Raw genomic sequence first — 27616 nt, forward strand, 5'->3', positions numbered from 1 at the left:
CTCAGACAAAAAGATGGCTGTGATGGGGCGTCTGCCCCACACTGGGCTCTAAGGGATTAACAGAGCCTTAGGGAGGCTGTGCAGGAGGCAGCCAATCAGAGAAGGCTGAAGGGAGAACCCAATCAGGGCCAAGCAGGCACATGTAAAAAGGGAGCTGCAGGACAGAGGAAGGCAGTTCTCTGCTGGAAGCCCAAGAAGTAAAGACTGTGTCTCTGGAGGGCTGAGAGACCTGCCAGCCCCCTGGACAGAGCAGGGACCAGGGGAGCGAGAGACAGGTTTGCAGGTGGAGGCCTGAGGTAAGGGCAAAGAGGATGCTGGGGCCACAAGGAATTATTAGCTGCAGTAGCCACTAAGGAAAGTGGCTGAACAGCGGACTGCAGGTCCCCCGGAAGGGGGTGGGGGAGGACAGTGTGTGGCATGGCCGGAGGGAGGTGTTGCTGAAGAGGATGCTGCAGCCCTTGGAGATGCATGGGTCCTAGAGCAGGAGTGACAGTAGTGAAGCACTACCTGAAGAGGGTGCACTAACATGCAGAGCTAATTCCCAAGATAGCCAGCAGGAGGTGAGTGCACCCTGTTACAATGGCTATCGCCCAGAGCAAACCAGTTTTTCAAGTCTGAACTCCAGGTGGGCTGGTAACTAAGGAATGGATCAATTGCTGGGAGACTATGGTCATCGGATGAAGCTGATCAATGGGTCACTTGGCAAAGGGGACAGGAGGTAATAAAAAAAAATCTCCCATCAGCCATTTAAAAGGGGGTGGTGGGAGAAGAAGATGAGGATGCTAACGATGGCTAGTCTAGACTCCATATTCCAGAAGTGAAGCCATGTGCAGGTGGGAAGGGGAGAGAAAGAACCCTAGACTCCTTAAAAGACTCTGACTTAATCCCAAAGAACATCTCAAAAGTGGTGAGGAAACTGAGAAAGGGAAATATAAAAAGGCACTTCATTGTTTTGTCTAAATATGTATATATCTTGTGCTCTCTAAAGTAAAGAGTGATTGGTTTTAGAACCTCTTACGATGTCTGTGTGTTGTATACTTTGACTATTAGGTGTCACTGGACAAGTAAACTGTAACCTATGGTGCCCACAAACTTGGAGCTCTGGGAGTGCTTAAGGTACTGGATGGCCCATGGAGGGGTCAGCACTAGTTCTGGGAGATTAGGGCAGGAGCACTGTGAGGTCCCACTTCCGTGAAGGGGTGACAGCCTGTGCTTAGGAAGTATGCTCTAGGCCACTCTGTAGCCTATTCAGGTTCAGGCAGCTTACAGCACACAGGCCTAGCATGCTGAAACTTAGAGAACTCATCAAGTTGTTGTATTTACTTGGAGGAGCTTTACCAGAACTGTAACTCATTATTAGAGTTGCAGGGAAGAAAGAGAAGCAGTTTTATAAGAGTTAAAAATGAGATACATGTAGACCAGAGAAATGACCAGATGAGAAGTGACCAGGCATGGGCAAAGGTTTCTACAATAGAAATGGAGAAGAAAGGAAGAACTACAAAATATAGTAACAACCTAGATGTGGGGAGAGAAGGACAAAGGAGTCAAATACCACCAAGGTTATGTACCTGGACAACAAGGATGATAGTGGAATTTGACTGTGATATAAAGGATAGATCAAGAGAAGAGTTGGTCGTGAGTGGGGAATGGAGAGCTGAAGAAGAGGAGATGGGAGTTTTAGTATGTTGATTTTAATTTGGCAATGGGATATCCAGGATAGTTTCACAAAGGGAGTTGGAGAGGAGGCTGGAAATATAAGATAAAGCTAAAACCAAACCAACCCAAACCAGTGACGACTAAAGAACCAAATTAAGTCACTGCATCCCAGTTGTCTGCTTGACTCATAATACAGAGGCTCTGGACTAACCAACTTAGTCACTGTTGGGTGTTTAAAGTTTTTGAAACATACCTTGCAGCTGCTGAAATCGATTGCTAGCTTCACATAATTTTTCCTCTGCGGAGTATCTTTCAAGACCAGCATCTTTTCTGGCAATGACAAGTTCATACTCCAGACTTTGTCGAATGGCCTCTCCTTTCTCAACTTCAGATCGCAACCTAGCAATCTGGCTTTCATAGTTGGACAGCTAGAAGAGGAATCAGTTTTAGAAACTATTAATGTATCTATCATTAATTATAAAACTTGTGTATTAACTTTTCAAAGAAACACTAATAAAGAGAGGGATTTTTTTTTCCCAGGTCAGATTGGTAGTGACCATGGGGAGGAGGCGTAAAATGTTCAGCCAAGCTGTACTTGAAATATATTTTAGCTGGAACAGATCCAAATTCAAGCTCAGTTTTGAAATATGGTTCACCACCTAGTGCACCCAGGACCTTGGAATTCCTTTCATACTGAGATATTTTGCAAAAAAAGTTTGGGAGGCAGGGGATATACTCATGAACACTGGGGAAATTTTGCAAACACTTCCCACCATCCCTGACACCACTTCACCTATACTAGCATTAGCAACATTGGGAGCCCCAAAATAGATGGGTTGCTAGCCATCACCAAGGTTTTCAAAAAAGTAGCACAAACTTCTCAGGCTAATCAACCAACAGACCTCTGGCAGCTGCTAACATGTTTACTAGGATTCCCTACATTTTGACCATTTGTGGGGCTGAACTAAGTGATAGCAATAGTGGGACACTTTTAGAAAACTTTTTTTAGTGTAGACGGGTCCAAAGTTGATTACCATTGTTTCTATACTGACTGTCAAGTTTACTTTTTAATATACATGCTTTATACTGCTAAGCTTGATGTTCAAGTTCATTTTAATAGATTTTTTTTTTAAATCTTCTCAATTTCTCTACTGTTCCTTTATTTCAATACTTAGATTGTAAAACATTTTTCAAGCATAAGATTTTAAGATACGATAAAAGTGAAATCACTAAAAGGAAATATTCATTAAATAGCACATGCAAGTAAGTTGACAAACATCATAATATTCTTCTATACACTTTATTATTAAAATATTAGTTATGTGGAATTACAAAACTACACAAGCTGAGCAGTTGCAAGCAATTTGGAGATTTTTGTAAATTAAGTTACAATTGACTTCCAGCTGGATTAAAAACATAACCTGCATTCAAATTCTAATAGCCTGCAAAATAACAAATAGCTTATTAAGAAGACTGACTTGAGTTGTATCTTGTAATCATGTATACTATTAAGCAATCCCAGTCAGTGAATTATTGGAAGCAGCAATCCTCTACCCTCATCCACCTGGAAAGTGACACTTCATTCGATGACACTTATTACTACCCATTACAGCTGTTGTCAGAGCCGTTATTAAATAAAGTGAAACATTCCATACAGGGTTTGTTGATATAGGTAAATAACAATTTCCTCTGATCCCAGTAAGGATTTTCTTCAGGATGCATTTTCATACAAAACAACAATTCATGTAGTCAGCATTTCATTCTATTGTGGTAATTTTGTTGCACAGGTGCTTCTAATTTCACCAGGTTGCACTGATCTGGCCAAAGCCTTATCTACAGTAGATAATCGTACCATTTAAACTTGAAAGAGAGGGATGGTACTGGGAGCAAGCTGAATGGTGTGGATAGTCTGAAACCTGTCAGCATGACCCTGCTTCAGGTGTACATGTTTTCTGGGTGCATGGCTCAAACCTCATGTTTCAGGATCACGCACCATCAGGTCTCCACAATTCACTTTGCTTGCACTACTAGCAAAGCACAAAACAGAGCAGACCAGCACTACCACACAGCAAGGGGGTTTGAGGAGGAGAGAAAGGAGTGATCCCTTACTGGTTAAATAAGATTTCCTCACTTACCCACATGGAGTTCATTGCAAGACTGACATGTAAGCCCCTGCGCGCGCACACACACACACACACACACAAGTCCTCTGAAATCAGTGAGACTGTCAGCACATGCAGAATCAGGGTCAAATGTTCAAGAGACATGAAGTGGGCACCACTATGCAATTTCCTTTGACTTTTTTTTTTAAATAAGTCAGTGAAGTCTCTAAAGTGCAGGCAGTAGTGCTAAGAGTATTTTAATTAAAAACATTGATTTTTTTTTCTAGGAATAAAAACTTACATCTTGGTTATGTTTAGTGGTTATGTCCAGTTTTTCTTTTTTGGCTTGATGAAGTTTCCTTCTCAGATCTTCAGTAACATCCAGCTCTAACTGACTACTATTTTGCAGTAGCCTCAACTCACTCTGGATACAGTGTAGGCTGCAAAACAGAAGTATATTTTAACTATCATTGCTTCCCTGATTATATCAACTTTCGTTGTTACTGATTTGATTAAATCTTAGGACACTGCAAAGGCATAAACCCTACCATTTTAAAAAGATGTCCAGCAGATCTCCGTTATTTTGTTTCACTGAGATTCAAACTTATTTTTCTGTTTACCATACAATACTATATCACCAACTATAAAATGTTTGTTACATCATGCACCTTCCTCTATCATACTACACCACACATTTGCAACCATCATTCCTTTCTGTGACTCTTCCTTTTAAAGGGGGGGAGGGGATATTTTGCATACTTGCATTCCCACAAAAACACCCAGTCAAAAAGGGACCCTGGCGGCTCTGGTTGCCACAGCCGATCAGACTGTTAAAAGTCTGGTCTGCAGCACAACAGTGGCCTGGGGCTAAGGCAGCCTCCCTGCCTTCCCTAGTTCCGTGCAGCTCCTGGAAGTGGCCACCGGGTCCTTGCATCCCCTACATGCATAGGTGGCCAGGGAGGCTCTGTGCACTGCCCTTGCCCTGAATGCCAGCTCCACAGCTCCCATTGGCCGCGTACTGCAACCAATGGGAGCTGTGGGGGTGGCGCCTGCAGGCGCGAGGGAAGCAAGCGGCGCTTCCCTGGCTGCCCATGTGTCTAGGAGCCGCAAGGACCTGGCAGCTGCTTCCAGGAAAGGTGATAAGCGCCGCTAAGACCCCGCACCCACAACCCTGCCCAGAGTCTCCTCCCGCACCCAAACTCCCTCCCGGAGCCCCCCCCCACACACACCCCCAACACCCCAACCCTGAACCACCTCCTGCACCCCAAACCCCTCACCCTGACCACACACCCCCAGCAGGAGCCCATACCCTCCCGCCCCCGCACTCCAACCACCTGCCCCAGTCCAGAGCCCTCTCCCGCACCCGTAACCTCTCATCCCCGGCCCCATCCCAGATCGCGCACCCCCAACCGGAGCCCTCACCCCCCTCCTGTACCCCAACCTCAGCCCAGTGAAAGTGAGTGAGGGTAGGGGAGAGTGAGCGACGGAGGAAGGGGGTTGGAGCAAGCAGGGGCGGGGCCTTGGAGAAGGGGCAGGGCAAGGGCGGGGCTGCAGGGAAGGGGTGTTGGGGTTTGTACGATTAGGAAGTTGGCAACCTTAAGTGACCTACAAAAGTTTGCATGATTTTCCATACAATTAGCAACACTGATGTTTTGTGTATTTTGGCCTAAACAAAGTATTAAAAATATTACCAAAAACTGCTGTAATTTTAAATATAAAAATAAACATTATCCTATTTACCAAACACTACTACAGTTTCCAGTGAATGAGAACAAGAGAGAGATATTTACTGGTCTAACGTTGCTGTCCAATCTGATAACATGAAGAAAAAAAAACCCAGCATAATAGCTAAACACTACGTTTGTTTTTTAAAATGTTGTCAACTTTAATTGTTTCCAGGTGTTACTAGTAATTTAGGCAAAAATCTATTATTTTAAGCATCTAATTGTCTTGACAGTGTCCCATATATATTTTAAGATCCAATATTTATACTGTGGCTACTTTCATATCACAGTGTCCATTGTTTTTATAAGAAATCAGGCCAATTGCTTGTGTCACAGATAATTATTCCTCTGGGTGAAATGTACGGTACTTAATAAATATGGGAGATAATGAACATTTGCAAAACTGCACCTGGATTCAGTGCAACAGAACCACAACAGCTATATAGTGTTACTATGGGAGCTATCCCCAAAGGAATCAACAGAGAGGAGGAGGTAAAAAATAGTTGAGGCAAAAGCACAGTGACAAGAAATTCATAATGTAGCTAAAAATGAAATAACTTAAAATATAATGTATTATACACAAATATCTCACATTTCACAGCCATTACAATAAGCTAGGAGTGTGGAGGAAAATCAGATAGCGGTATGGAGGGCTAGAATTAGTGAGAGCTACTGGGAGGAACACTGCAAAACCTCCATGGCTGTAGGCAGCATAGAACAATTGGGCTTTTGATGTTTCTAAAATGGATGGGGGGGGAAATCAGAGATGGTAGGGAGGCAGACCATCTCTGGGGCAGCAGCACAAGGGATCAGCCTCCAACTAAGAGAAAGAGGGAGTGTGGGACTGAGAGGAGACCAGAAAATATAGGAAGCTAAAAAAGTATGTCATAAAGGGAAAGAAGGGAACAAGTTAGATAACAGCATAGCTCTAAGAGCTTTGAAGATGAGGAGAATGATTTTATAGCAAATACTGACGGATGTGAATCCAGCAGAAATCTTACAAAAGGGGTGTCAAAGGCCTTTAAGGCAAGTCAGGCTCAGGCTCACCCGTGATGGATCACCTTCCCCCTCACAAATCCCCTCCCCAGCTGATCCTGATGTGAAGCAGATCAGATGGCCTTGTTTAATTATTAGGCCCAGCTGGATTTGGGTCATGGGATTTCTACAAAGGCTGCAAGACCTCTGGTGGGAGATGGTAGGCCCTAGAGAAGGATAACTCTCAGATAGAGCACTTGGATGAGAAATGCTGGCTCCTGTGACAGGTCCCGGAAGAAGGGAGACACCTCCTGATGGAAAAAGCCTTATGAGTTGGACCTCTGTAGGAGAGCAGGAAATAAATGAGCTGAACCAGGAGGCAGAAGGCCCTTTTTATGTTGCATTTGAGACTGTTCTCTAAGTTTGTAACTAGCACCTTGCTGGGGGGTGCCGAGAGAGAGAGAGAAAACTGTTAGGAGAGTTTCCCTGGGAAAGGGGAATGTGAGGCAGACTCAATACTGCCACAAGGGGGTGCTGTAGAGGCTCACTCTACCACAAGGGGTCAGTGGAATCATCGGTGTGTGTACAAAGAGCCATTAATTGTATTACAACAGTGCTAGAGGCCCCAGTCTGTATCAGGGAATCATTCATTCCTGCCCCCAAAGACTATAATCCAGTGAATATAATCCAAATGAAGCATTAAGACAAGGCTGTCAAGAGCAGGAACATCAGGCTGCATTATTACCCATGTATACTGTTTCAAAGTGAAGTAACCATGGCACATACAGAGGAGTTATGAAGAACAGCACGTGAAGTACCCTGCACTTCTGAAGCTCTCTCATGGCAGCAGCAACATGTAGGGTATGTGTCTCGCAGACTTTCCCTCGTGCTGCAGGGAAAAGGCTAAGATAGCATGACACTACACTGCTAAACGTAGTGGGAGGCTCTGCTTGGGTGCGTAGAGAGCTGTGTAGGGTACATAGCGTAAGTTCTGCTGTGTCTTTACTCACCTAAGCAGTGATTTGCTGTCTATACTGCTGCTTATACCCAGCTAGGGGCTATGCAGTGTATGTACTCTATGTACTGGTGTGAGGAGTGTAAAGTGCCCTGAGATGGTGAAGAGTGGAGATGAATAAGTAGCCAAGAGATTTGTAAGGCGAAGAAGAGAAATAGTAGAGCTATTCCCCTCAGGGGCGGCTCTAGTCACCAGCTAAACAAGCAGGTGCCTAGGGCGGCAAAATATATGGGGCGGCATAATGCTGGGGCCCCAGCTCATACCTCAAGCAGCGTCCTGGGCTGGATCCTGTTGTTCTGCCGCCGAGTGCGGCGGGGCAGGGAGCCGGCTAAGTGGGGAACATGGCCCCACCGCTCTCCCATGGTCAGCAGCCACCCTCCACCCCTAAGGCAGGAGCCGGTAGCGCAGCCCTGCCCCAGCTGCAGAGGACGGGCCACTCCTCCTCGTCTTGTCCCCGCCGCTGTAAGCTGAGAAGTGGCCCGTCCTCTGCAGCTGGGGCAGGGCCGCGCTACCGGCTCCGCCTCGGGGGTGGGGATAGGGGTGGGGTGGCCGCTGACCGCGGGAGAGTGGCGCGAACAAGCCGAGGAGAAACGGCCCATCCTCTGCAGTCGGGGCAGGGCCACACTACCGGCTCCGCCTGGTGGGTGGAGGGGGTGGCCGCTGACCACCGAAGAGCGGCGGAAGCCAAAAAGTGTAATGAAGTCAAACAACCTATTAACACTGAAATGGATTTTTTTTTAAATAAATAGAGTAACAGGAGAAGTTGTGCAGATACAGAAGAGCATATGCCTCAGCTATGCAATAAATCACAACAACAATGGCAGAGTGTCCAACACACAAGACTTGCTAATATTTTACACCTTCCATGCACCCTGTGTGGGAGCTATTCCTTGCACATACATTATATATAATGATGAACAGAGGATTCTAACTAAAGCAATGACAATGATAACTAGATGAGATAACTAAAGAGAATGAAAGTGGTAAGGCTGAACAAACATACATACAAATGGATTTTTATAAGAACAAACAGAAGCTGTTTGTTTCTATTATAAAAAGTAACTGTGACATGACTGTACAGCCTTGTTCAAAGTGTTCTTGCATTATTTAATATTCCTGATAATCATATTTAGAAAAAATGCTTTTACCAAAATCATATACAAAATGCCATCCTTCACACACACACTAAAATTCTTTAAGAAAAACAAGAGCAAATGAAATAGCTATTGAATACTACATTGCAGGGTAATGAGAATTTAACATAGGCAACTCAGTAAATCAATAAGTTGACTTGAAAGTTCAGTTGTGTACTGCTATCATATTGGTTACAATATTGTAAAAGTTGTCTTAGTGGGGTTTCTTCACACCTGACAAAAAGTAGAGTAATCATATCTGTCACAACTAAGAGATTGATTTTTTCTTCCACTTGTTAATTAGCTATGGGATTTTTCTAAACTCGTATAGCCAAAAGGGGATTCTGCATATCTATCCTAACCAAAGGGTACGTCTACACTATGGGATTATTACGAATTTACATAAACCGGTTTAGTACAACAGATTGTATAAAATCGAGTGCACGCGGCCACACTAAGCACATTAAATCGGTGGTGTGCGTCCACGGTCCGAGGCTAGCGTCGATTTCTGGAGCGTTGCACTGTGGGTAGCTATTCCATAGTTATCCCATAGTTTCCGCAGTCTCCCCCACCCCTTGGAATTCTGGATTGTGATCCCAGTGCCTGATGGGGCAAAAATCATTGTCGCGGGTGGTTCTGGGTAAATGTCGGCAGTCATTCCTTCCTCTGGGAAAGCAACGGCAGACAATCATTTTGCGCCCTTTTTCCCTGGATTGCTCTGGCAGACGCCATATCATGGCAACCATGGAGCCTGTTTTGCCTTTTGTCACTGTCACCGTATGTGTACTAGATGCCGCTGACAGAGGCGATTCAGCAGCGCTACACAGCAGCATTCGTTTGCTTTTGCATGATAGCAGAGATGGTTATCAGCCGTACTGTACCATCTACCATGCCATTGTAAATTGGCAATGAGATGATGGCTACCAGTCCTTTTGCACTACACCATCTGCTGCTGTCATAGATGCCCCTGGCTGAGATCGGCCGGGGGCACAAAAGACAAAAATGGGAATGACTCCCCGAGTCAATCCCTCCTTTATGGTATCTAAAAATAGAATCAGTTCTGCCTAGAATATGGGGAAAGTGTACTAGAGAACCAGTGTATCAGAGAGCCTGAGAGCACAGCAGCTCCGTGTCAGATCATGCAGGAATGATGAGCTGCATGCCATTCACAGGGGGTGCCCCTGCAACAACCCCACCTGTTGATTCCCTCCTCCCCCAGCCTTCCCGGGCTACCGTTGCAGTGTCCCCCATTTGTGTGATGAAGTAATAAAGAATGCAGGAATAAGAAACAGTGACTTGTTAGTGAGATATGAGGGGAAGACAGCCTCCAGCTGCTATGATAGTCCAGACAGGACATTAAGCAGTGTGGGGGAGAGGAGCCCAGACTCCTGCTGCTATGATAGTCCAGGCAGAACAGAATCTTTTCTTTACACATGAAGGGTGGGGGCTGATGGAGCTCAGCCCCCTGTTGCTATGATGAAGACGGTTACTAGTCATACTGCACCATCTACCAGGAATAATCAGGAGTTTTTTACCCAGGCACCCCCGGCCAACCTCACTGGAGGCCAGACAGGAGCACTCACGGGCTGATGATGACAGATACCAGTCATTTTGCACTGCACCATCGGCCACAAGGCTGATGATGACAATGGATATCAGCCATATTGTACCATCAGCCACCCATGGGGGCGGGGATGCTGCTGTTGATGGCTGCAGCATCGTGTCTATCAGCAGCATTCAGTAAACAGAGGGTGACATTTAAAAGAGTCAAGAGAGGATTTTTTTCCCCTTTTACTTCTGTGGGTGGGTGAGGGGGTAAATTGATGAGCTATGCCCTGAACCACCGCGGACAATGTGTTTGACACTACAGCCATTGGGATCTCAGCCAAGAATGCAAATGCTTTTCGGAGACTGCAGGAACTGTGGGATAGCTTGAGTCCTCAGTCCCCCATCCCTCTCTCCATGAGCGTCCATTTGATTCTTTGGCTTTCCGTTACGTTTGTCACGCAGCAGCGTGCTGAGTCCCTGCTGTGCCCTCTGTCTGGAGATTTTTTAAAAATGCTTTGGAATTTCGTCTTCTGATAGAACAGATTTGCCTGCCCATACAGCGATCACATCCGTACGGTCCATGCTGGAGCTCTTTTTGGATTTGGATTTCGGACTGCATCGCCACCCGTGCTGATCGGAGCTCCAGGCTGGACAAACAGGAAATGAGATTCAAAAGTTCACAGGGCTTTTCCTGTCTACCTGGCCACTGCATCCGAGTTCTGATCTGATTGCTGTCCAGAGCGGTCAGTGGTGCACCGTGGGATACCGCCCAGAGGCCAATACCGTCGATTTGCAGCCACACTAACCCTAATCCGATATGGCAATACCGATATTAGCACTACTCCTCTCATTGGGGAGGAGTACAGAAACCGGTTTAAAGAGCCCTTTATATCGATTTAAAGGGCCTCTTAGTGTGGACGGGTGTGGCGTTAAATCGGTTTAACGCTCCTAAAACCAGTTTAAACGTGTAGTGTAGACCAGGCCAAAGATCATGTTTCTAGGAAAAAGGATCTACCACAGAATTCTGCTACCACTGCCAAAGCAGTTGGGAGTCCTGTACCATCATGATTTAAATGACAACAGCTAGTACTTAGGATCAATATTATTATTATGAACCAAGGTTCTCGCTAATGGTGCTATTGTTTCAAGACAATGTATACTCAACAAAACAAAAATATTCATGTGAATGATAAGGGCCATATCCATGACCATAAATCTGCAAATGCATCCTTCCTCTCTCCCTTCCATGGTGTGCATTAAAAAAAAAAAAGTGATTGTGCATCCCACTCGTTCTAATAAACCAACTGAAAGTACTTGAGAAACCAATAAACTATTTGGTTTTCCAGAGGGCAATCCACATCATTTACTTAACTATAAACTAAAGGCAGAAATGTTTAGGAGGTAGTGCTCATTACTTCTGAAAATTAGGTACAAAATTTGTCTAGGTACAGAACTGTGACGAATGACAGATATACCATAGCCTAATTTTTCAACTGTTTTTTTAGAGCTTTTATGCCAACTGTTTGATTCTCTCCCCTGCATGACAGTCCACTGCAAGGATGCTGACAGAGAATTACTTGTCTGAATTTGAGGACCCTCAGTCCCATGGGACATGCCTCAAGGTTTTCAGAAAGACAGTCAAAGTTTCATTTCAATACACAATCTTCCTGAACAGATTTTTCCCAGTCCCCAAGTATCTAGGACTAGTACTATAGCTGAATTTTATAGAAAGTGTAACCAAATGCCATCTTGTCTGGCAAAGGAAAGACTTCTGTAACTCAGTGCAAATGCGCCTAACTGTATTTGATGACCCCTTCTGCCTCACTGCCTTTTTTCCTTTTAAATAAATACCTTCTGTGCTTTCCTAGCATTTCTTACACTTAATTGGAGATATCGTTTATGCCCTCAGGCCTAGCTGTTGTCAAACAAGTTGTATCAGATTAGCACAAATGATATGTAAATTCTCACAGAAAGACAATATAAATTACCAGATTTTAAAATAAGGAACTGAAGCTCACCGTTTGATTTCAGGAATAGTGTAACTGATTGGAGGGGTAGAATTCATGATGACAAATCTCCAACTTTTTAATTTATAGTGTCTGGATAACGAACTTCAATTATATTCTTTTACAGAAACTGAGACACTTCAGAGATAACTCTTCTCTTTGCATCATATGGATCTATTAAAACCTATAACATAAAAAGGGCAGTTTATTTCTCATTGTAACAAAAGGAATCAATTGTATTTACTTTAGGCTCAGTCATGTTAACACGTGATATAGCTCCACTGAAGCCAATCAGAGACAGCAAAAAGAACTATACCCCCTAGTAAGCATTTGCAAGATCAGGCACTGAACCTGAACCCTGGAGCTGAAAATGCATGTTTTTGAGGAAAATATTTGATTCTAAATTTACAATAGAAGGAGAAGCAGCAAAGAGTTCTGTGGCATCTTATAGACTAACAGACGTATTGGAGCATGAGCTTTTGTGGGTGAATACCCACTTCATTGGATGCATGTCAACGACGACGAAGTGGGTATTCACCCACGAAAGCTCATGCTCCAATATGTCTGTTAGTCTATAAGGTACGACAGGACTCTTTGCTGCTTTTACCGATCCAGACTAACACGGCTACCTCTCTGATAATAGAAGGAGAGTGAAACATAAAATTGTCTCTTTGTAGGTTGTATCCCTCCATTTCCCTGATGACTCATTCATCTGTGGGTTTGGGGTGTTTTGGTTTTAAAGTCACAATACAGATAATAGGCCCCATGGTAGAACAATTTTAAGGTAGTTCAATATTTGGGCCTTCACTGTGTGATAGTGACCCTTAACTTAGCAAGTCCTCCTGCCATTAGATAACATAGAAACCTGACATTTTCTACCAATTATTGCGCTGAGGTAATTAATCACTATAAAGTATCATGGATTATAGCATCAAACATAAATTTGATTAACATGAAGCCTCCTTTAGCAAAAATTCTGCATAGAAGAAATCCAGGTTTATTCTCTTAATACACTTAATACATCAAGCATATTTACAAAACAAGTATTAAAATATCACCACTCAATCTGAAAAAGCCAACATTTATTTCAGCTTGCAGAATAAATTCGTTTACAGTTCTGTTGGCAAATTGTTACAAGACAGCCTGAGAGAAAACGGTCAGCACAGGCTAGATTCAGCAAAACGATTAATTAACCATGAAGATTTCTACATGCCATGTTAGATGGACTCCCATGCCTAGGACCTAGCCTGCAGGCCATCTTTACCATCTAAATGTTGCAGCCACATGTTTGCCATAATCTATTTCCATCTGACCTAACGTAGCAGTCTTCAGCATTAACAAAATTGGACTATTTAATCACTTTATATTATACTATTTCTGAAGGTTTTAAAAAACTGTATGTGTTTTCTTGTCTTTATTTTTAATTCAACCACATTCTGCAGTTTGTCTCCAGAAGACAGAATCTACTCCTCCCTGCCCCCACAAAAAAAATCCTATTACCTTTATTTATTCATTCTTTATTATACTGATTAATAATAATTTAAGGCCAATCTAAAGTAACTAAGTTAAATACATTGGAATTACTTGGGTGTAAATCTAAAGCAAATGAGAACAGAAATTGACTTTTAATTTATTAATTTGGCTCCAGTTGCTTTAATCAAACATTTCAAGCTATGCTAGTTTATTTATTTCTGATTTATAAGTTGTGCCCACAAAAATTATTTCTAAGCAAGTACATGCATTTAAAACTCAAATACGTAACTGATGTACAACTGTCACTGACAAGAAGGCTCCCTCTACAGATTAAAGCCGTCCTTCCATCCCACCTGAAAAAATAGCTAAATATGTAATAAATGTTTTTAAAACTATAACACACTCTGATACAGTTGCTAGACAATTGTTACATCAGCAACTACAGTATAGGGGAGGGACAGCTCAGTGGTTTGAGCACTGGCCTGCTAAACCCAGGGTTGTAAATTCAATCCTTGAGGGGGGCATTTAGGGATCTGGGGCAAAAAATCTGTCCGGGGATTGGTCCTCTATGAGCAGGGGGTTGGACTAGATGAGATCTCTTCCAACCCTCACATTCTATGATAGACAAGGTCATTGAGTCACTTGTCTCTAAACCTTGTAAAGTTGTATAACTATTCAATCCTTCAAAAATGCTAAATAACAGAAGCAGTCCCAGTGAAGTCAATAGGATTGCTTCTCATAGTAAACAGTAGTAAGTGTTTGAGAAACTAGGCTCTTATTAAAGTGCAAACTAGCCCTTAAGACACAGCCCTGATACAGAGAGGCACATTCCCTGCAGCATGCCCTTTGTATTGCTTCAGGGAGGAAAAGGGCATATACTAAATCACCTTTTTAGATGACACCTCACATCCAGCCAACAATACTGGCCAGCGCATGGAGGATGGGTTTCCTGCCTCCATCTGCTCCTTGCAAACACAGTTCAGGAGTTTGTCGACCCAGGAACACTGCCCAGGTTGCTATCAAGCACAGTCTCTTCTCCAAGATAGACATCAGGGTAATCATCTGGTCACCTTCGAGTGAGTGGGTATGACTGCTCAATGGAAGAAGTCCTCTTAAATTGCAAGGTTAGCATCTTTTGCAACATCAGAGGCAGAAACTGCTTCTTGGGCCCTGAATCAGGATGTTCAACCAACTCTGAGGTCAAAGCTACCATCCTGAACTTAGGGAACTCAGAAATGGTAGTACTAAACATGGCTCCTAATCCTCCCCTCTCCCTCTCCAATACCTTCCACTGCATCTTTTATCTAACACTGTGTGCCACCATCCTGCCTGTCATTCAGGCCTGTAACCTGGGCATCATCTTTGGTTTGGACCTTTCTCTAGGTCCTCATATCCAGGCTATGTCTAAATCTTGCAAATTATTTCTGCTCCAGCAAGATACAGACTCCACAGCTCAAACTCTCATCATCTCGCATCTCAATTACTGCAACATCCTTCTCTTTGGCTTTGTCAAATACAATCTTGCTCCACTCATATCCATTCTACTACTGCTAAGATCATTTTCCTAGCCCGTCACTTTGACCATGTCACCCTTCTCTTTCACTCCCTCCACTAGCTCCCGCATCTTTATCGAATCAAACAAAAGATGCTTGTGTTCACTTTCAAGACCGTTCATTATCAATTCCCATCCTACTTATCCTCTCTCATTTGCTATCAAGCTGTCAGCTCCTGCCTCTGATTAGCCAATGAGGTTATCCTCCATCGCTCACTTATTACATTTTCAAACAAAGACCTTTGTGCATTGTCCGATACTGCCCATAAATATGTTCCCCATAGATGTCCATATATCAACCTCATTATCCACTTCCAAATTCCTCCTCAAAACTTTCCTTGGCAAGGATACTACACAAAATTTGACAACAGTTAGACTGCTGGTGTGCTGAGATGACTGCATATGATGCTGACCAATATTGTCTCATTGTTTACTTGTACTCCCCCATCTGTCTAAATTCATCGGTCTCTTGTCTTATAATTAGTTTGTGTGCCCTTTGGAGACAGGAACTATCTTTTTGTTCTGGGTTTGTACAGCACCTAGCACTACAGGGTCCTAGGCTAAGTTCCCTCTAAGCTACACAGCCACGCAGTAGGCTATCAAGGTTTGTGCAGGTGGGGAGAGGCGACCCTCCCCCTACCTGGTCCTGCCGGAGCAGCCACAGCTAGGCAGAGGCACCCCTCCCCCAGCCCAAGCCAGAGTTGCTGCAGCAGGGGAGAGGTGCCTCAGCCTCCTCCCCCAGCCCAGCCCCGCCCTGACCCCGAACTGCTGCATCAAGAGAAGTCTGGGGGGTGTCCTCTCTCCCAGCTGCAGCCCCAGGGCAGCCTGCACCCCAAACCCCTCATCCCCCGCACTTCAACCCTCTGCCCCAGCACACACACTCCAAACTCCTCAGCCCCACATCACCTCCATATTGGTGCACATAACAAAATTCATTCTCCACATGGACATAAAAAATTAGAGGGAACACTGGTCCTAGGCACTACAGTAATACACATAATAAATAATAATAGTACTAAATGGCTCCCAACCTGAACTGCTTTTTCTCAAGCATGGAGTCACATACCACCACCAAACAACTGTTGAACTAGGGCTTAGGCAACGTGGTAGCTTAAGCCAGAACCTCAGGCAGGCTTAAGTTTGGTTCTAACGCATTTTGTCCCAATCACATTGTCCAGATAACTAGTAATTTTTAGAAATCGCTTTAGTAATTGGAATCATACTAAAGTTGAGGCAGTGTGAAAATGTTCCTGAATTTAGTTTGAAAAAAAGTTAAGAGGAAGCATGAAGTATGTTTCAGTAGAAAGCTACTAGTTTTGAATATGCAGTATTCTTTAGTTTATTTAAATGACTGCCTGATTTACTACTACACTGCTGTAAATAAACAAACAAACAAACATGGTATTTAATTGATGGCAGCATGAACTGTTGGAATCTCTTGGGATTCCAGTAAAATACTTGTTCAAGTAGCAACAAAAAAGTTCAATTTAGTAAGTTAATATATATCTATGATTATTTTTTCTTGTGATTTACATCTGTATACAGTACTAGGTCCCGATCCTGCAAAGACTTGAGCACATGCTTAACTTTATGCACTGCATATAGTCTCATTGATTTCAGTAAAGTTAAGCATATACATAAGTCTTTGCAGGATTGCAGCCTTATAATATTGGAATAGGTGTTATTAGTATATTTAAATTACAAACTTGAACATCCAATCAGCAGATTCTGCCAAAACTATCTATAGACTTTTATTATTGCAAATCATATTTTGCTTTGAAATCTATAAAGGAGGCCACTGAAGTTATATATCTTACTGAAATATTATTTAAATGAATCTGTTAATAATCCAAAGGTAATTTACAAAAGGTAAGGAATTTTTTGTTACAATGTTAATAACAGAATCCCTTTAAATAAAGGAAAATGACTAAAGATCTTCTGGATTTTAGAAATTGTTCAAAATGCCACATCATCAATATCTAGATACAACGTGATAAAAATAAGATCTACACATTTTTTAACCAAACATACATATAAATGAATAAAACTTTTGCTACTTCTGTGTATACTTGAGCAAGAGCATATCAATGTCACACCTGTAAGTCAGCTCTGCCTTGTCATTTTCTGACCCTCAGATAGCCTGATCAGTAAGCATTAGGATACAAAACCATACAAAATGAGAACATCAGTGCTCTGCAAATATGCAGTGAACATTCTAAGAATTACCATGATTTTATTTTTTAGGAACATTTGTTGTGTATACAAAACCCACCACAAGAAGCAGCCCCTGGATCTACACTGATTAGAACTAGCTATTTTGTTTTCTATTCTGTACAGTAACATTTTAAGAAAACAAAGTTCTGAACTAATATACACCCAGCATTTTACTGATTTTGTTTATAATCCAATTACAAACTACCCTCCCTCCAGAGAAATCTCCACCTGAGTGCTCAGTAGTCTAAGCATTAGAATCCCAAACCACAACTCCCTGAAAACACAAGTTCACCCACTCCTATTTTCTGCTTCCTTCACTGCACTATGCACCAACTTGTTGCCTTACACCCCAGAAATGGCTACATTTGAACAGGGCAATATGTTTACAACTAGTAAAGCACATTGGAATTACTCAGGATGAGAGGTGTCTACGTCTAAAATGTTACCAAATCCTAAATATTTGTGACAAGAAAAAGAGGCTCTGGGGAGCAGGATTCTCAGCCACAAGGACATTAAAAAGAAACTGCATGTTCATAGATAATAATGATGCTCCCCTCTCACCCTCCGCTCCTCCCCTGCTCCCACATATGTCCTCGCCCCCTGCTCCATCTGGCCCCATTAGTCCCCTGCACCCCCGTTTCCCCCATAAGCTGCCGGCCCCTCAGCCCCACCTCTCCCATCAGCCCCCTTCTCTTCCTGCCCCATCTGCCTCCCGACCCAGCTCCATCAGCCCCACCCCCAAAGCCATCAGCCCTCCCCTGCTCGCCCAACCCCTCCCCAGTCTCCCCGCTACCTCCCACCTCTGCGGGGCAGCCCTGCCGGGGAGCAGTGGCTGGCAGCACCGGGCCGGCCGGCCGGCAGGAAGAGCGGAGCCCGGGCTAGGTGGGAACGGACGATGGGATGGGCTAGGCGTTAGGACCCAGAGATGACCAAAAAACCCCACGCCGCCCCGCCCTCAGCTCGAGGAGAAATTTACAACGGCCACTTCCGGTAACACCACCAAGGCGGCCTTGTCCCACCCCTCTACCCCACAGCGGTGCTTCCGATTGGAAGGACAGAGCATTGTGACGCATCACGCTCCCAATGGCTGAAGACAGAACGAACGGCCTCGGTCTCGGCCCGACAGGAGAGAGGTACGCATGCGCAGTAAGGTGCCGCTTGAGGTCCTGGGGGAAGGCGGCTTGCGCACTGGGTGCTGTTGGAGAGACTATAAGGGAGGGGGGCCCGGGCCGGGAGGGGGTGAGTTCTCCTCCCGCGCTGAGCTCTGTAACTCCCGCTCGCCTTGCGAGGAAGGGCAGGAAGAGGACACGGAGAAGATGTTTGCCGGCCTCATGCGTTAGGCTCAGGAAGGGAGGAAGGGGGTCATGTTGTAGGAGAAGAATAGGGGGGGGGGGAAGGAAAATGCTGAGATATTGTCAAGGGAAAGACTGAAGCCATTGGACAAAGAAATACAGGAAAGGATCTTGACATGATGCAGAAGCCACAAGTCCAGTGGTGCTGGAACTAGGGGTGTTGATGCCTTGCCCCCACTGAAGTAGTAATAGCAAACACCAAATACATGGTTTCCATCATCAGCATGGCCATTATAAAAAATTTTCCAGCACCGCTGGATAAGATTTCTGGAGAACACTGTTGTAATGTGCTCACATAGGCTACAGTTTAGTCATGGCTGTAACAGAAGTCATGGAATCCGTGACTTCAGTTTGTAGTAGGGTGACCAGAGAGCAAGTGTGAAAAATTGGGTACGGGAGTGTGTGTGTGTGTGTGGGGGGGGGGTTATAGGAACCTATATAAGAAAAAGACCCAAAAATCAGGACTGTCCCTATAAAATCGGGACATCTGGTCACCCTCTGTGGTGGTCGGGAGCTTCAGGTCCCGCTCCACCAGCGAGGGCAGGAAGTGGCGGGGTTCCCCCATTGCCTCTGGTGGCCCCGGAGCTCCAAGCTGCTTTGAGGGTAACGTACCCTGCAGCTCCAGGCCGCTGTGGTCAGCAGGGGAATCCCTGAGCCCCGCCCCTGCCTCCTAGCTACTGGTGGTAGCAGGGGAATCCCTGAGACCCCTGGCTACCAGTGGCAGCAGGGGAAACCAGTGCTGGCAGAGGACCCCAAGTCCTGGCCACCAATGGGAGAACCTCAGCCCCCAGCTGCTGGCGGCAGAATCCCCGAGTCCCCAGCAGCTGCAGTGGAATCCCCAAGACCCCAGCTGCTGTGTGGGAATCCTCGAGCCCCTGCCGGCAGAGGACCCCCAAGCCACTGGTGGGGGAGCCTCTGGATGCTGGCGGGCAATGGGGGAATCCCCAAACCCCTGCTGGTAGAGGACCCCCAAACCCCAGCCATGGACAGGGGAATCCCTGAGCCCCCACCAGCAGAGGACTCCTGAGCCCCCGAACCTCTGAGCCCCCAGCCGCCAGTGGCAGGGTGTTGCCGGCCCAAAAAGGCCTGAGGCAGCAAACAGTGGTTCGTTGCCCGGTGTGCGTCGCACTAATTATCACACCAGGGTGGAGAATGCAGAAAAAGTTTATTTGAGCTCAAGTAAGGTGCCAGGGAGATATTTACCATCTCAAATCCTGCACACAGATAGAAGCTGTGTGTCTCTTCTTATACATGATTTCAGTTACACATCTCTATTACCCCCCACACTCCTCCCCTTACTACCCCCCCCCTTCCTCCTCCCATATAGTAGACACATTGTATAGCTAGCGTTTACATTAACAGGTTAAATCATTCTTGATAGCAAACAATCTATCTGCTAGTAACTTTTCAAGGCTGTTAGCCTGGTTCACTTCGGAATTTATTATCTTGTCTCCCCTCTTTATAAACTAAACACAAGTAATAAAAGGGGCCTCTTTTTACTATCTCCTGCTGTCCGTGTTGTACTGATAAGAAGCAGTTACACATTCCATTCTCACTTCTAACTTGGGAATTCAACTAGAGTTTAACATAAAGGGACTCTTAGACCAGCATAAAATAACTTTGGTTCAATTCAGGCCTAGTACAGAAAGACTTCATTAATACTGTGGTTTTCTACCCTCCTGAATTATCTAGGAATATGCCTAATGGCACCAACAATTCCCCCCTTTGAGAATACTCAACAAACATTTGGTTGAGTTTTCTCATACTTTGAAGACAAAAAACAATTAAACTCTAGGGAGCTGGGGTATTCAGTCCCACATTCATCCTCCCTATGCACCCGGTAGGATTCGGTATGTGGAAGCCCACACCCACCCTAACCGGTCCTCATGCCTGGAAGGAGCATTGTGAATGTCCATACTTCCATCCAGAAAGTGTCCAAGTATGTCATCCCCCTGACCACAGATCAGATGGTTCCTGATAGTCTGTAAGGGCAGTGGGCCAAGTCCGGTGCTCAAGATCCATCTAAATATACCAGATCCCACTGCAATACCTTCCCAGTCTCAGTGATTGTCAATACCATCTCTGTCAGCAACTTCTGGGTCATAGAACTAAGGGTGGAAATGACATGTAACCCACCAACTCCAGCCTGTATTTGGGATAGCTGAGCTTTAAAAATAAGGCTAGTGGCCTTTTCTAGTTGGCCCAATTTCTTATCATGTTCCCAGCTTTTAAAAATATTTCAAATGGCTGCTGTATTATTGGTCTGAGTCCACAGAGATCTGGTCAATTCCCTCTTCTTGCAGAGGAAACAACCCAGGCTTTCTGTTGTACTAATCTAATGGCAGCCCCTTGGGAGCAATACATGCTGGAGGATTTATCCAAACCACAGGGCGCAGCCTGTAGAATAAACCCCAAAATCTAATCAATACCACAGTCTCAAACAGGGGTCACACAAATTTCCTCCTGCCAGTGTATAATTCTTGGTTTCTACACCAGGGTCAGTCCTTAATGTCCATTTTGGTCAGGAAATCCTGGATTCTGACACTTCACAACGCTGTTGGTGGTCACCAGGACTTAATAAGGGTCTTTCCAGCATAGAGCCAAAGCAGTCTTTCGCTGGTGGAGCTTTACATCGATCCAGTTTCCTGGTTCCAAGGGTGGCAGGACTCCTAGGGTCTTTGTGTAGTTTGTCTTTACCTGTGAAAAAAGAAACCTAACACATTGCATTAGTGCCTGTCAGCGATTTGCAGACTCTACAGCTGTGTGGACACATTTAAGCCTCCCTTGTCTTGGTTGTTAGCTAAGTCTTAGCTGAGTGCAGTGTCTTTGAATAGGGTTAATGCCCTATTTTTAAACGGAGCATGTTAGCTATTTTCCCTCAGTTAACTCGTCCTTCCTTTTTCCTTTTTGGCTTCTTTTAACCTACAAAAGAAACTTAGTCTTCACTTATACATCTTTTTCTAACAATGAACACATATACATTGCCTTTATACAGTACATTAGTCTTATTATTTAAAGTTTGTCACATCTATCCTTTCACTAAAATAACTTTTTCCAGAGCTTTGGGACAACAAGTTAGGACAAGCACACCCACTTTGACGAGTTTATTTCATACAACCTCTAGTCCAATAGTTTCCCACCATCCTCAGCCCTCTGGCTAGAAATCTGAGATAGCCAGAAGGATCCAAATACAATATGGGGAGTGGGTTAACTTTCCATGTCTTTGCTTCCAAAAACTATTAGTATGCAAGTTTTATTAACAATTTTCAATTAAAAGATTTGGCCAATAAAGTTTCTCTTTCTCTTACTTAAGGAGATGTATTAGACTTTAGTATATCACATTTTTCCCAATTTATCCAAGCACTTTGTATTCCAAGTTGAACAAAACAAGTATCTGTATTCCAATCCAGACCATCCCATAAACAAAATAATTTTGGCCACGAGACGAACACCACAAGACAGAACATAAAACACAAAACATAATTTTGCTGTGCCATCAAAGGCATGGTATGTTGAATGCTATTCAGCTAGCATCAGTTTTCTCTGATTATCTGAAAGACAAAAACAGAAGTCTACCCTTTCTGGGTAGTCAATCATCACTGAAAATATACAAATACCTTCGTTGATTTCAGGCAAAACAGGGGAATTACCCCATATTTTCATATATATGTTTCATAGGCAGCTTAGGTCTCAGTGACTTCTACTTTATCAGTTAGATAACTTGCATCAATACAGATGCTTCCTGACTTGCTTTGTACTTTTAATTCCTGCTTTTAAACACTGAAAGAAAACATCACCACTTATAGTGCCTTTAGGACCTAATAAGATTTCAATTACATAGCACTATATACATTCTTTAGATAATTCAACTAAATGGGTCATAACCAAATGATTGCAATCTAATAATTTCTTTGCCTGAATTTATTTACAAACATTTCCAAAACACCAAGAATTTGTCTCTTTAGCATTTTTACAAAGTTCAACTGCTGTTCCCTCCAGCAACTATGGAGTTAACTTTTCACACTGCCTTAAAATCACTCACTTGTTTTCTTCAACAACCATTTTTCTCAACTTAAATCACTATTACAAGTATCCTCCTGGATATTTGAAATTCCCATGTTTATACCTATTTACTCCTTTCTTCCACTAGACCCTCAAAAGTTTCCAACCTATTTTTCAATCTCTCCGTCTATTGCCTGCCTGCCTGGGCCCGATCCTTCTTTTCTAGCTGAACCATTCTTTCCCTAGACACCAATTTGCTCCACTGCCAGTTTTAACTAAGGGGGGGGTTGGCTTCTCAACTAGCCCCCACCCTTCTGGTCTTTTTCCCTAAAACATTTTAACTCACAAGACTACCTGAGTCTTCCCTTGTGAGGCTTGCCACCTGGGCAAAACACATGGCCCACTGGTGTTTAATTATTTAATTTCCCCTTGTAGCAAACACACTGCTATTACGGCGTATGCTGAGCACAAATAGTTAAATTTTGGCAAGTCCCTGAAGGACTGGTACTTGCTTAACCAGGGCTTCCTTTTCTAACTGGAAATCCTGTCTCAAAGCCTGCAACTTGCCCTGAGCGCAGGTTTGAGTTGCTGTCTGGGTCATGATCTATGCTCTTAATTGCTCAATCCTAGTTATCAAGTACATATTTGTTCTTTTTCTCCAACTACTCTATTGCCCAGTCCTGCTGCAACTGGGGGTAGAACCCCTTTCTAGTTCTCAGACTTACTGCAGCTGAGAGTAGGCTCACCTTTAATCATGCAATCCTCAACATATAACACCAACAGTTCCAAACAAAAGAAACACAACATAACAAAGGTAAAACAAATAGATGGTGTAAATTCTATAGGGCTTCCCCCATTCTCAATTACTCACCAAACTCTGACAAATCTGTTACCAATTTATCTACTGCAGGACGTTGGGGGAGGACAAAACACACCATATAACCAAACCCCAAAGCTTCCCCAAGCCTTAAGCCACTTTAATACTCACACATATCCAGACTGACCACGTCTGTGTATAACATTCAGAGAAGGGGAATAGGTGGACAGGAAATTATTCTGTATACAGCTTATCCAGTATTTCCAACATGCTTCCACTCTTGGGAGAGCTGTTCTTTTACACCCTGGAATCTCCTGCAGTGTCTCTTTCAGAGATTTCAGTTCAGGTCACCAAGCCATACCAACTCTGGGATTCCAAAGACTGTTAAATCTCACTGAACAGTTAAGCTTTGCAAATGCAATCTCAGTTCTGTAACTTATATTACCTTTAATTTACCTCTGTCTATATTTTCCCACAGCCAGCTGGGGCTAAAAGCAGTTTTCCTTTGTACTTAACATAGCCTGTGTTGACTCAGAGCAGCTCTCTCTTTATCTCTGGGCGAGTTTCAAATTAACCCATTCCTAGACAGATTGCTCACACTGTGTCAGAGGCTTTTCTTTTGGTGATTAAAAGCTCCTCTGAGATATATGATCTTATCTAGATTGAAGGTACCTTCTAATGGACATTGTTTAGATGGATTTTCACGCGTGTAAAGATTCCAATTCTCTAAATACCTGCAGGTTTCAGAACCATAATGTACGTACATGTACTATACTGGGGTACCCTTAGGGGGTGAGGTAGAACGTTTAGACTGTCCCTTCCCCCCTTTTCCACTTACACACACAGAGAGGGGGCCCTGTCCGCGCTAGCGGCTCATAAACTAAGAATCTCTCCCTACAGGACACTCACACAGGAGAGATTAACGAGGATGACTGACTCTTCTACATCTCCTTTCAGCAAAGAGCTTCGGCTAGTCTCTGGGAGAGGAGCCGCTTACTCTAATTGCATTCAGTGAGATGATCAGACTGTCAGTAGCCCACACGGAAAGGAAGTGGGGGGAGGGAAGATGGGTTCACACATTCCTAGACCCAGGCAGCTTCCTCGCCGGACGATGCCAGGCTGAGTCAGCCCACCGTGGGTCGGATCTCCTAAAGATCCACTAGTTACTGGGCTTGCGTTAGACTACTCCTGATCATTAGCATTTGCTTCACAGGGTAATCTGGGCGTCTTCCAGTAATGGGGGGGGGTGCACACACACACACACACACACACACACACACACACCCCAAAGCCATTATTTCCTATTACCACGATGCATCTTATCTTGCTGCACAGTCAATAAATTCAGATGGCATGAGCCCAACAGAGACAGACATCCCCAGGGACAGTTCTCCTCCCAGTGCAGCTCTGGGGCATATGATGGGGGATTTTTACAAGAGCTCTTTATACAAAGAGTTTCAAAAGCTACCCATTCGCTAACAAAACAAAAGTAATTGAAGGATCATGTTGTAATTAAGTGATCCTTCTGGTGGCCACCTTTCCTGGCTCTCTAGTTGATATTGAGGCCAGTCTACTGTACAGAACCTTTTTAATTTACCCTTAATCATTGGATCCAAACCAAACACTTTCCAATTTGCTAGAATGCATTCTGGGGGCATACACCGTGCCCTGCCTGTACTCTATCCCTGCCCCATACCTATGGGAAGACACTGGGCGTCCCCAGGTCTTAACAGGCAAACAAAAGGTTAACAGCACTGAACTGTTCCTACCTTTTCCACAGGACCGGTTCCTCACCGTCGCCCGCAGCTGCTTCTCCACTATCTGAGTGCGTTGCACCGTTGTGCCTTCCAAGGTCGGTCTGACACGTCCCTGCCGAGGCCCCCGGTAAAAGCACCGGTGCGCGCTGGCATCGGCTGTGACTGTCGTCCACCGGCCATTGGAGGAGTCCGGGCAAGGCATAATTTTGCCTCGAGCCCACCCAGGGACGCCAAGACTGTTGCCGGCCCAAAAAGGCCTGAGGCAGCAAACAGTGGTTCGTTGCCCGGTGTGCGTCGCACTAATTATCACACCAGGGTGGAGAATGCAGAAAAAGTTTATTTGAGCTCAAGTAAGGTGCCAGGGAGATATTTACCATCTCAAATCCTGCACACAGATAGAAGCTGTGTGTCTCTTCTTATACATGATTTCAGTTACACATCTCTATTACCCCCCACACTCCTCCCCTTACTACCCCCCCCCTTCCTCCTCCCATATAGTAGACACATTGTATAGCTAGCGTTTACATTAACAGGTTAAATCATTCTTGATAGCAAACAATCTATCTGCTAGTAACTTTTCAAGGCTGTTAGCCTGGTTCACTTCGGAATTTATTATCTTGTCTCCCCTCTTTATAAACTAAACACAAGTAATAAAAGGGGCCTCTTTTTACTATCTCCTGCTGTCCGTGTTGTACTGATAAGAAGCAGTTACACATTCCATTCTCACTTCTAACTTGGGAATTCAACTAGAGTTTAACATAAAGGGACTCTTAGACCAGCATAAAATAACTTTGGTTCAATTCAGGCCTAGTACAGAAAGACTTCATTAATACTGTGGTTTTCTACCCTCCTGAATTATCTAGGAATATGCCTAATGGCACCAACAAGGGGAATCCCCGAGCCTCTGACCGGCGGCAACAGGGGAATCCCTGAGCCCCTGCCCGGCAGAGGACACCGGAGCCCTGAGCAGGGAAACTCCCGAGCCCCCGGCTGCTGGCAGCAGCAGGGGAATCCCCGAGTCCCTGGTTATGGTGGGGGAACCCCACAGCTCCCAGCCACTGCTTATGGGGGTACCCTGCAGCTCCCAGGCAACATGGGAGGCGGGGGCACCCCACAGGTCTCAGCCCCCATGGGCAGCGAGGGAATCCCGGAGCTGCAGGTGGCAGGGCAGCTGCTGCAGGCAGCTCCTAGGGGCTCCAAGCTGCTTCAGGTGGTGTGGGGATCTGCACATCCCCGTTTTGCCAAGCATATGTTTAGCAAAAGTCAGGGACAGATCACGGCTTCCCGTTAAATTTTCTTTTTTGCCCATGACCTGTCCGTGACCTTTACTAAAAATATCCATGACAAAATCTTAGCCTTACATGTAACACACCAGCTTAACCCCATGCAAGTAGCCTGTTGTGAACACAGGATACTGGGAGACACGTTATGCTCTCCTGACTTCAAAGGATAGACAATTCCCATACCATTCCACCCCTCAAGATATGGAGAATAGCTACAATCCCAATGTCTTTCAATTTAGTATAACTGTATAATGGGGGCGGGCGGGGGAGGGGCATTTCCCTGTAGAAAAGCCCTTTGCAGGAGCTTGCTGTGCTGGTTCGAGGAATGCTTCAGCCTTCAGCCCAGAGATTTCCTTGAGAAAGATGGAATCAAATAAAAATAAGTTTATAATGAATGCTGAATTGCAATATTAATTTTCTTTTGGGGCATGTGCTCTTTACAGAGTTTTTTATAGTGCACATAGAAGTTTAAAATATGATAATTGCCTTGTGGGCTATATCATCTATCTGTCTTAGTATAGTACCGTATATGGAACTGTTAACTCTGGCTATATTAGAATAATGTTGTAATGTGTTTGGTTTATTTGTCTTTTTATTTTATTTACCTAAGAATGCATAAATATCATACTCTAGGCATAATAGCTGGACACATTTTGAATGGCTTACCAGTTTTAACTCACAACAAAATTGTGAGCCTGTTCACAAACAAAACCAAATTCTTTAATCCTTTCAGATGCCAAGAAGTATTTGATGTTTTCACATTTAAAGTAACTCGGTTTTTGACCTCTTTTGAAGACACTTTGCCTGCAGCTGGAATATGTCTAGTCAGTTTTTTAGTCAGAAATAAAAGAAAAAATTTACACCCACTCTGTGCTAAATTTGCACAGCTATGAACCACTACACAAGATGCAAGGTTGTAGAGAAAAAGTCCTACAATTCAAATTTCTAAGAGATGACAGATTTCAAAAGACTACTTCCAAAGACTGAGAAAGCGGTAATGTTCTCTA

General features: G+C 44.3%; 1 protein-coding gene across 5 annotated transcripts in view; it reads right to left on the bottom strand.

Annotated features, from left to right (window-relative positions):
• Positions 1–18418, bottom strand: part of CCDC171 (coiled-coil domain containing 171) — a 204713-nt gene extending 186295 nt beyond the window's left edge. Inside the window, exons 1-5 of one of the 5 annotated variants that reach the window (XM_045021613.1) lie at positions 18199–18418; positions 17281–17324; positions 12172–12343; positions 4060–4198; positions 1910–2084 (exon numbers count right to left, since the gene is read on the bottom strand). In XM_045021613.1, coding sequence (XP_044877548.1) covers positions 1910–2084; positions 4060–4198; positions 12172–12218 — 361 coding nt within the window. In that variant the 5' untranslated portion in view covers positions 12219–12343; positions 17281–17324; positions 18199–18418. The remainder of the gene's footprint in view (positions 1–1909; positions 2085–4059; positions 4199–12171; positions 12344–17280; positions 17325–18198) is intronic. The other 4 variants (XM_045021612.1, XM_045021616.1, XM_045021614.1 and 1 more) reach the window with 4 other exon arrangements.
• Between the last annotated feature and the right edge of the window lie 9198 nt (positions 18419–27616).

This window comes from Mauremys mutica, chromosome 6 (genome assembly GCF_020497125.1).
Source record: "Mauremys mutica isolate MM-2020 ecotype Southern chromosome 6, ASM2049712v1, whole genome shotgun sequence".
Taxonomy (NCBI): domain Eukaryota; kingdom Metazoa; phylum Chordata; order Testudines; family Geoemydidae; genus Mauremys; species Mauremys mutica.